At 43.6% G+C, this 15856-nt stretch overlaps 1 protein-coding gene across 13 annotated transcripts in view; it reads left to right on the top strand.

Annotated features, from left to right (window-relative positions):
• Positions 1 to 15856, top strand: part of ADAMTS6 (ADAM metallopeptidase with thrombospondin type 1 motif 6) — a 124361-nt gene that overhangs the window by 62396 nt on the left and 46109 nt on the right. For 12 of the 13 annotated variants that reach the window (XR_014224469.1, XM_082241817.1, XM_082241818.1 and 9 more), the window contains one exon: positions 15649 to 15756. Coding sequence is in view for 12 of the 13 variants with exons in the window: in XM_082241817.1 (XP_082097943.1) it covers positions 15649 to 15756 (108 nt within the window). In the remaining variant the exon portion in view is untranslated. The remainder of the gene's footprint in view (positions 1 to 15648; positions 15757 to 15856) is intronic. The other variant, XM_082241819.1, reaches the window with a different exon arrangement.

Here is a 15856-nt window from a genome sequence, read left to right as displayed (position 1 = left end):
ATGATATTACTACTGCTGTTAATAAAAATGAGTTTCACAGAGAAAAAAATTATAGGGAGATATTCCTGTTTAATAAGAGTATTGTTATTCAGTGATGATGATGAGAATAATAATGATGGTGGTAATAATATGTGCCCTTTAAAATAGCTTAAAATAATATAAATGACATGTTGTAGTTCAGAACACTGATAACAGCATTTTTATAGGCTAAAGCATCAGTTATACTGATTCTATAGTCCCCATCATCAGCTGGGTTTAAAAATGAAAAAGTTATTAAAAAGTACATTTTATAGACTTTTGAGCCAAGTTACATATTATTTTGTGTACTTTAAAAATAAAATAATTAAGACATAGAATTAGCCAAGGCTATTTAAAAAACTATAATACAATATAATTATAATATAATATATACCTAATCACTTGCACTAATCAGTTCTTTTAAAGCAGTATTACAAAGTGAATTCATTTTAGTATCCCTAGGGTGATAAGTACAATATTATTTTTGGGATGACTCTTGGCAGCTCATACATACCGTGATGGATTTAAAAGTTGTGTGTGGTTGGCTGGCTGGTTAGGTCTCTCATTCTTGATTTCTCAGCAAAGGCCTTTATTGTTTCTCTTTAAGCTCCCCCTCCTCCCCCTCTTCTCTCCCCTCCCAATCTCTTTATATCCAGTGCACATGCTTTGGTACTCTCCTTCATTCTTTTCTCTGTATATAGTCATCACATTTTTAGAGTGCATTCTGTATCAGAAGGTTTGAAGACATTTCTTTTTACTAAATGATGTATCAACATAAGGTATATTATGCTTGATTTACACTGGAGAATTGGTAGTGTGTATGTTGCTGTTGAGCGAGCAAATCATACTTTTCTTTAGCCTCTTCTCATTTATTCAGTGTTGTGTTGACAACATTGTGTAGCTTTGTTTAATGGGTGGGCTCCAAAGAATTGTGGACTAAGGTTCTTTGATGATGCATAGGAGTTTCCAAGCCATTCTGCCCACCTGCAAGTCCTTGTGATCTTGTGGACCACTTTGGCAGAGGTTTTAGGGCAGAATTACATGTTATGTGTGGTTCTGTGGTTCTGTTGCAAAGCAGCAGATTCCACCTTTAGTCTATGGAAGGGGTGGGGAACCTTTTTCAGCCTGAAGGCTGTATTCCCCTATGGGCAGTATTTTGAGAGCTGCATGCCTCATAGAGCTAGAGCCACGTGGCCAGGTCCAGAAGCAAAAGTGAGTGAATAATGGTTGTGAGTCAGTTGTACAGTAGCCTACATTCCAACCACACAAGCCAGAGGTTTACATCCCCCCCCACACATACATCTCTTCATCCAGATAAGCAAGAGGCATTATCACATTTCAATGGCACATACAAAAGCACTCAAGTTGGACATGGAACGGGATTGGTGAGCAGAATAGCCTGGTGGGAAGTGTGTGGCCTTCAGAGACAAGGCATGATCTGGGAGAGCCTATTGACAGTTACTAACCCTGATGGATTTGTTCCACCTCCACTGCTAGAGGTGGTATGCTTCTGAATACCAGCTGCTGGAAACCACAGATGGGGAATGTGCTGTTGCCCTCAGGTCCATATTCATCTGGGTGACCATGGTGAGAACAGAATGCTGTACTAGATGGGCCACTGGCCTGATTCAACTGGCTCTTTTATGATCTTATATTTTGTACATTTTCCCTAGTGGTGGTATTTGTATATTTTCTCCAGTGGAGTAAAAACAGCTTGCAGGAAGTGTCTTCAGTTGCTGCAATGTGTTTTTTAAAAATATTCAACCCTTATATATACCCTTATACTGTAGTAAAGCAGCAAGAGCAAGCAAGTCAGTAGGAATTGGTACTTGGGAGAAAATAAATTCATTAACAAGTCATAGGCTAATAGACTTTCTCAAACTTTCTGCTACTTTCTGCTAGTGCTGCGTTGGTATTAGATCCTAGATAATTAGTATTTTGTACTACTATTAGTCTACCTGTTATAGACCACTGGTAGAAAGTTGATATTAGCTTCAAATGTATATTTGTATATGCTTACATGTTCTGAAATCCATGAATAGCATCTATTCTCTTTCTGCTTGTACACTAATACCAAAAGTTGGGTCTTTTGAGTCCCTCGATACACAATTGACAATTTTTTTTAATTGTAAAATGGTAGTATTCAACTAAGATTTACCCAGAGTTAATGGACTTAACTATTGAAATTAACGAGCTTAACTTAGTCATGCTCATTAGTCCCAATGAGTGTACTCTGAGTAAAGTTTAATTAAATGCCAGCCATTGCTTCTGAAGTGAAGAAAACATGTGAAGCCCATCAATTGAGGTGCATGTTAAGACTGAAAGAGTGCTTGACATAATTAGCAATAAGGAAAATGTTCTGAAAACAGTGGGATACAACAGATAATAGGCAGAGATATTCCTGTCCTTCCATCTCTTAATTCTCTATTTACTGTGCTTAGAAATTGAAAGGGAAATGCAGTATTCATCAGTACAGTAATGTCTGTTGCAGAATACTATACAGTTGTACCTTGGTTTTTGAGCAGCTTGGTTCTTGAATGTTTTGGCTCCTGAATGCTGCAAACCCGGAAGTGATTGCAAACTATTTTTGGAAGCTGAACATCCAACAGGGGTTCCGCGGCTTCCAGTTGGCTATAGGAGCTTCCAGCAGCCAATCAGAAGCCGTGCTTTGGTTTCCAAACGTTTTGAAAGTCAAACGGACTTCTGGAACAGATTCCGTTCGACTTCCGAGGTACAACAGTAGTCTTGTGCACAATTTAAATCCAGTGAGTGGTGGGGCATCTATCTTAATTGTATACTGCAACTGCTTCAGGTGCTGCACTATTGTCAATAATTGCTTCAGTGTTTAAATGCTTCTATAAACACTGATATTGTAGTGCAAGATGGAACGAGTATAGGAGTCAGGTGCAGAGTGACAAACTGGATCCATGGTTCTGAATCACCCAGTCTCTGGCCAAAAGGACACATTTTAAAGTTGTGCATTTTGTAAACAAAGCTTATAGAGCTATTTCTATTTTGGTAATACAGGTTTTTGCATAGGTTGCCTCTATCTAGAGGTGCCTTGGGCTTTTCTTGAGAAAAGGTTTGCCAGTTCATTCTTTAAATAGCCAGAAGATTATGGGCCATCTGGTTTATTTCTGAAGTATGTTCCAACTAAATGATTGGTTTACTTGAGATCCACATGTTGAGTTCTCTTTTCTGATGCCTAGTAGTCTCTTTCTTTTCAACTTTGCTATTCGTCTTCTAACCCTGATCTTTAAGGCTGTTGCTAAGGCATTGTTAATGCACACTTCTTTCTATCTTAGCTATCTTTAAAAGCACCAAACGGAGTCTGCAGATGTAATACATAGTTGCAATGAGAGTCTGGAACAGAGCCTTTGAAATTTTGATACTGGTTTTGATTCCAGTAAGAGTCAAGTGGAAGGAATAGTGGCTGACAATGCAGGAGAAGGTTCAGATGCTAGTTGGCAAGTGGGACATGGGTTGTGGATTTGAAAGGAAAAGTATCTTTTACAGGTGATAGGTGGGAGGTTCATAGATTTGGTAAAGTTCAGATAAGCACCCAATATTTAGGAAAATAAGATGAGAATATAATATACTATACAATAGGAGTTTAAGTTACCATAATTTCTTCAGCATGTATGAATTGATAACATGCTGCACCGCTTCATAATGAGCATTTCTGAAAATGGAGCATTAAGATTTGTAATTTTTGGGTGCTTATCTGAACCTAATCAAACATGTTGAACCTTCTGTGGTTCATACATATCTAATACTCACCCTCATATAAACATGATAAAAGTATGAACAAAATGAGGGTGGAAATATTATAGCTGGACATTTATGCAGCTCTGAATTGGAAATCAGAATCTAAGCTCTGTTTTAACAAATGCTCATCAAGAGGTGCAGCATATTATCGATTACCACACACTGAAGGAATTATGTGTTGAGATATTTCAATATAAATATAATTTATATTACAGTAAAATTCTAAATTCATTACAATGTGTTTGTCAATGTATTTTCATCTTATTTTTCTCAGTATTGTGAATATTAAAAATATTATTTTGTATAATTTTTTTTATTTAGATTAGATTATATTTTGGAAACATCGCAGCATGTTGATCTTCATGCATTTAAATTTACACTAAGGTGTGTTGTTCTTTTATTATTATTCAGGATCATTTAGATGTATATTTTCAAGATGCCTATATGTTTAATTCTGCATGACATACAGAAAAAAGGCTCCATCATATATAACATATAGGCAAAAGGAAGATAATTTGATTTGCTGTTTTTTTTCTCTAGATGGGTTCAGCTTTCTTTAATTTACTGCAAATACAAGCATCCGAATTCCAAACTGAAGTCATGGAGCCCTAAGATACACCGTTACAGGTTGTCATCTATCTTGTCTTGATCTTGTGAAAGGCCACAGCTTCAGTTTATGTTTTTACTATAGTTGCCCATATTTTTCAGAGAACTGTTCGCTTTGAAGTAATAAAAATGCAGGTGCTGATTTTGAACTGATTTATTAGGTTTCAGATCTTGCTTCTCTTACCTAGTGCAGGTTTTTCACTATGTTATTCAGAAAGTAATATTAAGAACTATTTTAAGTTGGGGAATGAATTTATACTTAACACTCATTGGATGCCAAAAAATAAAACAAAAGAACCTGGAATTGGGATTATTGGGTCAACTAATATTAATTCAAAAACATAAGCATCCTTGCTGATACTGACTCTGGGTATGACCTTTCTAGGCCAGTGTTCTCACGTGATTTTCACACTAGATTATTGGAAACATTTGTTCCAAGGTGTTACTGATACAATAATAGGAATGAAAATGCATAGTCAAGGGGGAAAGGGCAAACTACAGTTTTAATATTGAACTTGTCTATAAATTAGAAAGCACATATTATTTATTTATATCTTTATAAAAGAAAACTTCCAAATGGTAATTGGTTTAAAATGTAAAAGTAGCTTCCTCTTTTTATACAGAATAATGAATTGTGACTTAGTTTTTGCTGCCAGTAAAGTTTTCTGCATAGCCATCAGTTAAATTAAGGTTAAAACAAAACTGTTCAGAAGACTCCAAGATCAAAATGAAAAGAGAAATAATTTTTTAACTTTTAAATTTTTTAACTTTAAAAATTGAAAATCTTACTAAAAGGAGTCATGTATCCCATTCAAACACTTATATTTCCCATTTCTTTACATTTCCAACACTTATTTTCCCTTGTTTTGTACATTTTCCCCAATTTTACTGGTGTTAAATACCACCTATACATCATTTTCATAACATTATCTTTAAGTAAAGTACGTTGAAACAAAGATGTGTCCAGGCTCCCTTGCGCCCTTGGCACAGCAGTGGAGGAACAGCCCAAGGAGCATGCAGATGGGCAAGCTTGCTCCTCGCCACTCCAAGCCAGAGTGGAGACATATGGTTTTTCTGCCCCCTTGGCAGGGGCCAGTCTAGCCAACCCCTAATTACACCCCTGTGAATACAGCCATAATTTTTATTTCAAGATTAGTCTTAAAAATTATAATGAAAATGTAAATATCAGACTTCTAGGCAACTTTTTCACTTTCTTCTGTGCTTTCAATACAATATTTTTTGCAAATTATTGCACCACACAATGTAATTCCTTTTAAGACTGTATTGAACAGTAAATACTCAGCAGAGAGAGAAACAACTTACAAATGATATTAAACAAATTAGTATAAAAGTGTTTGACACTGAATTAGAAGACACAAAATTGGGAGCAGGGGAAGAATGACAGAATCATAAAAGTACAATGTATATATCACACTGTATTAGATGAGAAGGCTTCAATAGATGCCTAAATAGCAAAGATGCTTGATGAGTCTGCTGGTAGAGCTTTCCACAGTGTGGGAGTGGCAACAGTAAATCGTTGAGGCCAGTTGGACTTCTGAGATATGGGAGACAATGAACCATGCTTCTTCTGATGTTGGATATAAGGATATATCCCACATATTGATGTGGGAAATAATGGTTCAGGTGGTCCTTATAATATCTTGTGTTGGTGACCTGTAGAAGTCACTTGGCCGTTCACCACACTTCAACCAGTGTGATGTATCGGCAGAGTATGTGGAACATCAGTAGAGACTTCAGAAATTTCCTGCTCCCAGCAGAACTGCTTCTTCCCTGGTGTTAAGGGGAAAACTCTCCCACACAAAGTAACAAAGTGTTTATTGTCTCTAAACAAAGCTAAACACTACTATCTACTATAGACAATTCTTCTGGTCTTTGCCCAGGGGTAGCCCCACATAAAGCGCATCAAAAGGTAAAGGGACCCCTGACCATTAGGTCCAGTTGCAGATGACTCCAGGGTTGCAGCACTCATCTTGCTTTATTGGCCGAGGGAGCCAGCGTACAGCTCGGCTGTGGCCAGCATGACTAAGCCGCTTCTGGTGAACCAGAGCAGCACACGGAAACACTGTTTACCTTCCCGCCGGAGCGGTACCTATTTACCTACTTGCACTTTGATGTGCTTTCGAACTGCTAGGTTGGCAGGAGCAGGGACCGAGCAATGGGAGCTCACCCTATCACGGGGATTCAAAGCGCTGACCTTCTGACCGGCAAGCCCTAGGCTTTGTGGTTTAGACCACAGCGCCACCCACATCCCTATAAAGCGCATTACAGTAACCCAATCATGAGGTTATCAATGAGTGGATTACAGTGGCCAGGCTGTTCTGATCCAGATAGTTGGTTTACCAAACAGAGCGACTAAAAGGCCACACATAAGGCCATTTGTGTGCTACTGACACAAATCACTTTTGGCATCTGATGTCAAAGATTTATCAAGGAGTAACACAGGCTATGTACCTATTTCTTCAGAACAGGCAGCTGGCCTAGCTTCTGGACTAGCAAGAGAGCCAATGTGGTGTAGTGGTTAGTGTTGGACTAGGTCTTGGGGAGACCAGGGTTCAGATCTACACTCAGCCATGAAGCTTACTGGGTGACCTTGCACCAGTCACTGCCTCTCAGCCTGGCCTACTTCACAGGGTTGTTGTGGGAATTAAATGAGGAGGGGAAAAACCATGTATGCCTCCTTGGAAAAAAAGTTGGGGTAGAAATGTAATAAATAATGGGAGCCACCTACTCACAAAGCCACCATCTTCCCAGAATTCAGACTTAGTATATTAGCTTTTACCCAGTCCACTATTCAGGCACTGGTCCAGAGCTTGCCCTGCTATTCCTGATTCAGATGTTATGGAGAAATAGAGATGTGTGTCTTCAGCATACTGAAAACACCATGCCCCCAAACTCCTAATGACCACTGCCAACAGCTTCATGTAGATGTTAAATAGCATTGGGGACAAAATTGTGTCCTGCAAAACCCTGTAGCATGTCATGGGATGAACATGCCATTCTCAAGACTCAACCATGCAAGTAGGGTGGCCCTGTTATTCTTCGTCTTACAGCGGCTTTTGATATCGGAACACCTGTTCAAGATGGCTGCTACAGGGACAGCATTACAGTAGTTGTTTCTACTTGCATGGTCGAGTCTTGAGATTGGCATGTCCATGTTTAAACATCTCCAGAAATTATAGACATTGAGGATGTTCTTTGAATGTGCCAGACAATGTAGAGCATATTCACTTCCACTGTCCATTGTACAAACAGCTATGCAAATGCATGCTATCCTCTTTTTTTGGGTAGTCACAGCACAACGAAAATATCAGATTCTGTCTGACATTAACTCGGAAGTAACTGCAAGGGTGGCTGAGTTTTTGTCAATAGTATCTCTTAGAGTGGTGAATGGCACTATTTAGCAGGAAGAAATCCCAATGAAAATCCCCGTTATTATATATTTTACATGGCTGTTTATTTGTATATATTTTAAAATTTTATATATGGATGTGATGGCCTATACTTGTAACGTCTAATAAAGGTTTGGCAAAGGATGTAGAAAGTGGTTTCTCAAAGATTTCCTACAATGTTGTAGCAAAGAACTAAAATCAACTAGATTCTCTAGAATATTATTACAAAGGGGTTAACTATTCTCAGTTACTAGACATTTCAGTCATCAATTGTCAGGGAACTGCCATCGGAGGGACAGGTGGTGGAAGGGCTCACAGAGGTTGGGAGGGAGTCAGCAGCGAAAGCAGGGACCAGCAGGGGGAGAGAGGGGTCTCTGGAGGAAGGTCTCATGAATGCGGAGAGAGACACAGCAGCTAAAGCAGGAACTAGCAGGGAAGAGGGAGGGATCAGGGACACGTCCAGCGAGAACAGCGGGGAGGTGTCAGAAGCTCCCATAGGGAGACCCATTCTTCGCCGGAAGCTGCCACGTCGTGAGTCCAGAAGACGCGTTTCCGTTAAGGAGCTTCTTTGCTGGAAGCGCTTCCGCAAACAACCACTGTCGGAATCTACGAGTGACTAGGGCAGACATGTTTGAGGAGCTCTGTCACACACAGAGGTTTGTGGAGTGGCACAAACTCTGAGGGAGCACGATTTTACGCACAAGCAGCTAATCATCCCATCACAGCATTCCGACAGTCTCTGTACGCTGCCTGTGCAGGAGAAGGCATCATGAGCGACCCAGCCGGAACCGAAGGAGCAGGGGTTGGAGCTGGTCCAAGCTTGGAAGAAAGATACCGAGCGTTGGAAATCCAACTTGCGCTGCAGACGGCAAGGCTTGAGGAGAGAAGGGCTCAGGATGCAGACAAGAAGGGGAGAGCCACCCAGTTCACCAGAAAGGTACCAGGATTGGTGCAGAAGTTTGGGGGGGACCCCAAGGACTACCATGCCTTTAGGACAGAGATGCAATATGCCCTTAATGTGCAGTTTGATGAGTTCCCTGATGAGGAATCGCGAGTTGCTTTCGTGATTGGGCATCTTGAGAGGGGGGCGAGGGACTGGGTTAGACCCCTGATGGCAACGCACAATGACATTCTAAAGGACACTATGAAGTTCTTTCGTGCAATGGATATCATGTTTTCCAGCGATATTGAGGAGGGAGTGGTGCGCAGACAGCTAATGGCTTGCAAGCAGGGAAGCCGATCTGTCCGTGAGTACTGGACTGAGTTTACCATGCTGGTTCACAGATTGGGGTGGGACTTATCGGCGGCACCCATTCGGATGCTGTTTGAAGAAGGTCTTTCTTCGGCTGTGAAAGACGAACTGTCCCCGAGCCCCAGGGCGGTGTCTATGGATCAGCTGACCAAATCTGCGCTGACCATAGGAGCGCGCCAGGAGGCAAGAGCTTTGGAGAGGCGGGAAGGTAAAGGGGAACGTTGGAAGGAGTTCCGCATTCCAGACATTCCTGAGCCAGCTTTCCCGCCGGCAGAGCCGATGGAAATCGGAACAGCGCGCGCGCAGTTTCAAAGCCCAGCGAAGGGGGTAGGAAGGAGGGAAAAGGCGCCCGGAAATGCTATCTCTGCCAACAGCCAGGTCACTTTGCCAGAGTCTGCCCCCAGAGGAAGGAATGGCAAGGAATGGTGGGAGCTGTTGAGGGAGGAGTGGAAGAGATATCGGAGCAAGTAAAAGCCAACGCCTGGCTGCCACCGCCGGGGCACAGCAGCCAGGCCAAAGAGCAGTGAAAGTGCCCACGCCAGAACCTCCCAAACCTGCCCTAGTGATAGAGGTGTCACTAGAGTTGCAAAACGGATACCCTCTGAAGATTAAGGCGCTGTTGGACTCAGGCAGCTCCTGCAATTTCATGAGCAAGGAGTTTGCAGCTGAACACCAGATACAGACGATCCCTTTAAGCAACCCCCTACAGGTGACCACGATCGATGGCAGGGAGCTGTTGGGAGGGGAAGTCAGCTTGCAGACCGTCCCAATGACAATGAGGGTGGCAAGGCACACGGAACAGATAGCGTTTAATGTGGCCACCTTGGGAGGGGCTCCCATTATTTTGGGGATGAGCTGGCTGGCGTTACATGATCCACTGGTGGGCTGGCATCAGAGAGTGGTTTCCTTTGGTTCTGCACATTGCTTAGAACACTGCAGGGAGGGAAAGGGTTCAGCAGGAGCCCAAGCTACCCTAGCAGGGACGGAAGTAACGGAGAAGGTGAAGGTACCACGACAATACGCAGATCTCAGTGATGTGTTCAGCGAAAGGGAAGCTGACCAACTACCCCCGCATAGACCCTTTGATTGTCAAATCAATTTACTACCTGGGGCGCAGCTCCCCGCAGGCAAGTTGTATGCCATGTCAGACAGAGAAATGCAGGAGTTACGAGAATTCATTGACAAGAACCTGAAGAGGGGTTTCATCAGAGAGTCAAGGGCAGTGGGAGGTAGTCCCGTGTTTTTTGTGGATAAAAAAAACACGGACAAGCCGAGACTTGTGTGTGATTTCAGGGCCTTAAACGCTGTGTCAGAACCATTGGCCTTTCCCATGCCTAGAATAGATGGCATTTTGAACAGGGTGCGGAAGGGAAAGATTTTTACCAAGCTGGACCTAAGGGGGGCGTACAATCTGATACGTATAAGGAAAGGGGATGAATGGAAAACCACCATGTTCACCCCTTTGGGGGCATTTGAATATCTCGTCATGCCATTTGGATTACAAGCAGGCTCAGCGTGCTTTCAATCGCTGATGAACCACGTACTAGGGCCTTTGCTTTACAAGAATTGTGTGGCCTTCCTGGATGACGTGTTGGTGTATTCTGAGAATGAGGAGCAGCATGTGAGAGACGTCAGAGAAGTGTTGCGCAGGCTGCTAGACAACCGGCTGTGGGTGAAACTGGAGAAGTGTCAGTTTCATACCAAGGAGGTGGAGTTCCTGGGGTACCGCCTGTCAGACAAGGGATTAGCTATGGATCCCGGCAAGGTCCAGGCAGTGCTGGAATGGAAAACTCCCAAAACAAAGAAGGATGTGCAGAGGTTCCTAGGGTTTGGGAACTTTTACCGTAAGTTCATCCGAAACTTTGCCCACCTGACGGCGCCCATAACGGACTGTCTCAGCAGTAAGAAGAAATTTGTTTGGACTGAGGAGGCGGAGCGAGCTTTTGAGGAGCTAAAAGAGGCCTTCGCCTCTGAAGAACAACTTCTGCATGTGGATTTACAAAAAAAGATGAGAGTCGAAACAGACGCATCAGACAGAGCCATTGGGGCGGTGCTTCTCCTGCAGCCAGGGGGGGAGGAGTCAGAGTGGAGACCGTGTGCGTTTTTTTTGCGAAAACTGAACAAATCCGAGAGGAACTACACGGTGTACGATCGAGAACTTCTTGCTATCCATGAGGCTTTTCGGAGATGGAGGCACCTGCTAATTGGCGCACAACATAAGGTGCAAGTGTGCACTGACCACAAGAACCTAGAGTATTGGAGAACGGCACGAGTGCTCAACCAACGGCAGTTGAGATGGGCCCAGGAGTTCTCCAGATTTAACTTTGAGATTTGTTATGTGCCAGGCCCAGAGAACGTTAGGGCGGACGCTCTCTCACGTAAACCTGAATATTTGGAGGGGGAGGGAGCACCCGAAGAGAGACATGTCATTCCAGAGGACCGCTGGGTGTGTGGGGCGGCATTGGTGGGGCAAAGAGAACTGGTAGAGGGAACGGAGAACGATGAATACGCACAGGACAAACTCAGGGGACTCAGGAGGGAGGGAGATAAACCCGGAGGTTTTGAGGAGAGAAACGGGGCGTTGTACTACAAGGGAGCGTTATATATATCTGAAGGAGAGTTGAGGGGGAAGGTACTCAAGCAGCTGCACGACAGCCCCACAGCGGGGCATTTTGGGCAACACAGAACCATGTGGCTGGTGACCAGGGAATTTTGGTGGCCTAAGGTCAGGGAAGACATGCGGGAGTATGTGAGGAGTTGTGACCAATGCCAGCGAGCCAAAGGGGAAAGGCGGGCGCCGGCAGGGTTATTAGAACCACTACCCACACCTGAAAGACCATGGGAAACAGTGGCCATAGATTTTATCACTGATCTGCCAAGGTCCAGAGGGAAAACAGCCATCATGGTTGTGGTAGACCTGTTAACCAAAATGGCCCACTTTATAGCCTGCTCACATGCGGTCACGGCAGAAGAAACCGCTAAATTGTTTGTAGAAAATGTGTTTAGGTTGCATGGCGCCCCCTTGAGGGTGGTTTCAGACCGAGGGAAACAATTTACTGCCAGGTTCTGGAGGAAGCTCATGAGCTTACTGCATGTAGAGGTTAATTTCTCAACTGCCCGGCATCCTGAAACCAACGGGCAGGCGGAAAGAGCCAATGGCGTCCTCCAGCAATATTTGAGGTGTTATGTGAATGATAGAGAGAATGATTGGGTGGAGAAGCTGGCGTTGGCAGAATTTGCCTACAACAATGCAGAGAACGTGTCCACGGGGATGAGCCCCTTTTTGGCTAATTACGGGTGCCATCCCCGAGCCTTCCTAGGGGGGGAAGGGGAGAGCTGGAGCGTTCCAGCTGCAGAACAGTTCGTAGAAGAAATGGAAGCGATCCATCGCCAGCTCCAACTTAACTTAAACAGGGCCAAGGAGGAATATAAGAGGCAGGCAGACAAAAACAGAAGAGAAGGTGAAACCATTAGGGTGGGGGACCAGGTGTGGCTGTCAACCCAAGGGTTACCATTCAAAGGGGGTTGTAAGAAGTTAAGACCCAAAAGACTGGGCCCATTTGAAGTCACGCAGCAGGTCAACCCAGTGGCTTTCAGACTCCGGTTACCGAACCACATGAAGCTGCACCCAGTTTTCCACAGGTCGTTGCTGTCACCGTATAAAGGGGACAGAGAAGGGAGGGTCACTAGGGGACCAGCAATGGAGGAGAGGGAACACAGCTACCATGTAGCGGAGATTCTCGATTCCAGGTGGAAGGGAGATCAAGTAGAGTATTTGGTAATGTGGGAAGGGGAACCGGAGTCGGAAAACACCTGGGTCATGGCAGAGGATGTCGACGACGAGGTTTTAATAGAAACTTTTCATCAGAGGTTCCCACGTAAACCTCAGCCAGTGGCGAGGTTTCGGAGGGAATACTTTGCCACCACCGATGAAGAAGAAGAGTTGGAGGGGTTCCCTGATTCCGAGGAGGAGGAGGATTCAGCGAGCCGGAACGAAGACCGATGGAGGGAAATGTTCGATGCGTCTGAAGATGAAGAGGATTCTTTTCGGGGTTTTACCTCCTCACCGCCCAGAGGAGAGGGAATGGGCGGGGGTGAAGGGAGCCCTGGAGGGGAGGTGGATGTCAGGGAACTGCCATCGGAGGGACAGGTGGTGGAAGGGCTCACAGAGGTTGGGAGGGAGTCAGCAGCGAAAGCAGGGACCAGCAGGGGGAGAGAGGGGTCTCTGGAGGAAGGTCTCATGAATGCGGAGAGAGACGCAGCAGCTAAAGCAGGAACTAGCAGGGAAGAGGGAGGGATCAGGGACACGTCCAGCGAGAACAGCGGGGAGGTGTCAGAAGCTCCCATAGGGAGACCCATTCTTCGCCGGAAGCTGCCACGTCATGAGTCCAGAAGACGCGTTTCCGTTAAGGAGCTTCTTTGCTGGAAGCGCTTCCGCAAACAACCACTGTCGGAATCTACGAGTGACTAGGGCAGACATGTTTGAGGAGCTCTGTCACACACAGAGGTTTGTGGAGTGGCACAAACTCTGAGGGAGCACGATTTTACGCACAAGCAGCTAATCATCCCATCACATCAATATACCAAGGAATAGTCTGGTGGCCCCGATATAGGTCCATTTCCAGGTTTGATCCTGGTCAGGATTGAAAGTAGAACCATTTGGGAATCATATACCCCATTCCAAGCTCCTAGGACAAAAGGTGGGAGCTTACTGATCTAGCTTGTGCAGGCATAAAAAGGAACTGTGCTTTGAATTCATTTTTGTGTGCGGAAAAGAATGCTACAGTTTTCCTTCACGTTAATTGGGTGGGAACAGAAGAGTAAGTACATCAGCAAATATAATATTACTTTTAATAGGCACAATGCATACTATGTTTCAAAAGTTCAGTGGTAGTATTTTTTGGTAAACTCTTTGATGGAAACAATTTAGGACTTGGTTACACAATGTGTATTTAGTTTCTTGTTACTGCAGACTCAGGTCTACAAGTATAAGGACTCTAAGGCTGCAATACTATAACCTGGGAGTATTATCCACTTAGTGGGAGTTACTGCTGAGTGGACATATATAGTAATGTGTGCAATATTTTGCTACACACATTTCCTGACTACCTTGCTTGTGTGTGGAACAATGAACTCCATCTATCATAGATGTAAACCCTGCTTTGGTTTAATTATCTCTTATCCTGGCATGAAAGAGATGAGTCAATATAAGGTCGCTACCTTTTTCCTGAAAAGGCTGCTATACTTTTAAATATTTGCATGATTGCAAAAAATCAGCAGAAAAATGTTTCCCCAACATTGCATTCACATATGGGAAATGACACATCTGTCAAATTTTCTGCCTGTCATGTAGATGTTAAAAGCACAGGAGGCCTGCAAGATGAACAAATGGCAGCTATAGTCAGCAGCCCCTCATATTTTCATGTGGTGTGGATTCCCTTTCAACTCTTTGATTGCATTAATAAATCAGAACCTGAAGTGAATTGAGGAGTTGCTATTCCAGGATGACTGATCATGCTTGCAGGTCTTCACAGTAGGTTTTTCAAAGGTTTATTGCTGGAGCCACAGTGGAAAGTGAATATCAACAGTGGGAGTTCTGTTTTGTTTTTTTTCCTGATTTGTTAGTGTGGGAAGATTCTGCAGTACCTCTGAGCTTCATGGGGGAAATCTGCAGCAAAAGGTCAGTAAGAATGATTCTGACAGGATGCAAATCCCGCAGAATGTTTTCCCCTCCCCAGCACTGTGCTCTGAAAGGAGGATGTTTCACTTTCTTTGCACAATGCTGTGGGATCCAAGCTGCTGACACTATACCAGACATTCTACCCTAGTGTGATTACTAATAATTTATGTATGGTGAGTAAAGGGTACATAGGGAGACTGGGAAAGTTTAGTCTTCATCGGCTGAGGTTGAAGACAGTGCCCAGACTGTCAAGGTAAAAGGAATTATCTAGTGGTGGGAATGGCTCTGCATAGTTGAGAGGAAAGTGGGTGGTTTCTGTATCTCGTGTGCTAAAAACCCTTCATTGCCTAGCTGCTGCAGCTAGGCAGTAGACAATCTCATTGCCACTCCACTAAAATGGGAGTTTCCTGCTCTTCTAAAGAATCTGCATTAGGAACATGCAAACGGTGCCCCTGGAAGAAAGAGTAACTGTGTACACAATTCCAGATTTATATTGATAGTTTCAGACTTTGATGACAGAATATTCAAGGCCAAGTCACACAAGTCATTTTTGGACTTGTGTGTGGTAAACCATTTATCTGCCCAGTTTATCACAAAAGTACTACCACACGCACCCAAGATTGTCTTTCTGCACACAGCCCAACAAGAGTGTAATGTTAATGAGGCTTATGGTAAATGATTCAGACAGTTTTATTATGTGGTAAATCAAATCAGGATTTAATTTACAATAACTCTGTTTTATAGGAAGCTGATGTGAATTGGTCCATATTAATGAATATTCTCAAATATATTTCAGCCTGTTTCTTTCTATGGAGAGAGAGCAATGCATTTTGAGGACAATTTGTGTGTTAAGGAGCATTTGAACCAATTTTATTCAGTTATTCTGAACAACTTGCTTCTGCCTTCTTTCCCAGGAAGTGTGTAGAGAGCTTTGGTGTCTCAGCAAAAGTAACCGCTGTGTTACCAACAGTATTCCAGCAGCTGAGGGCACCCTTTGCCAGACTGGGAGCATTGAAAAGGGGGTGAGTTGGAATGACTTTTAATTCAAGTTATCATGCAATTGCTTCCAGGTTGTGCAAGACCCAGAAATGTATGCTGAGATAACTAAAAAGAGATAACAAT

The sequence above is a fragment of the Podarcis vaucheri genome (genome assembly GCF_965113315.1).
Source record: "Podarcis vaucheri genome assembly, chromosome: 11".
Classification (NCBI taxonomy): Eukaryota; Metazoa; Chordata; class Lepidosauria; order Squamata; family Lacertidae; genus Podarcis; species Podarcis vaucheri.
Note: the sequence above shows the minus strand (reverse complement) of the source record. Positions and strands in the feature narration are given on the sequence as shown.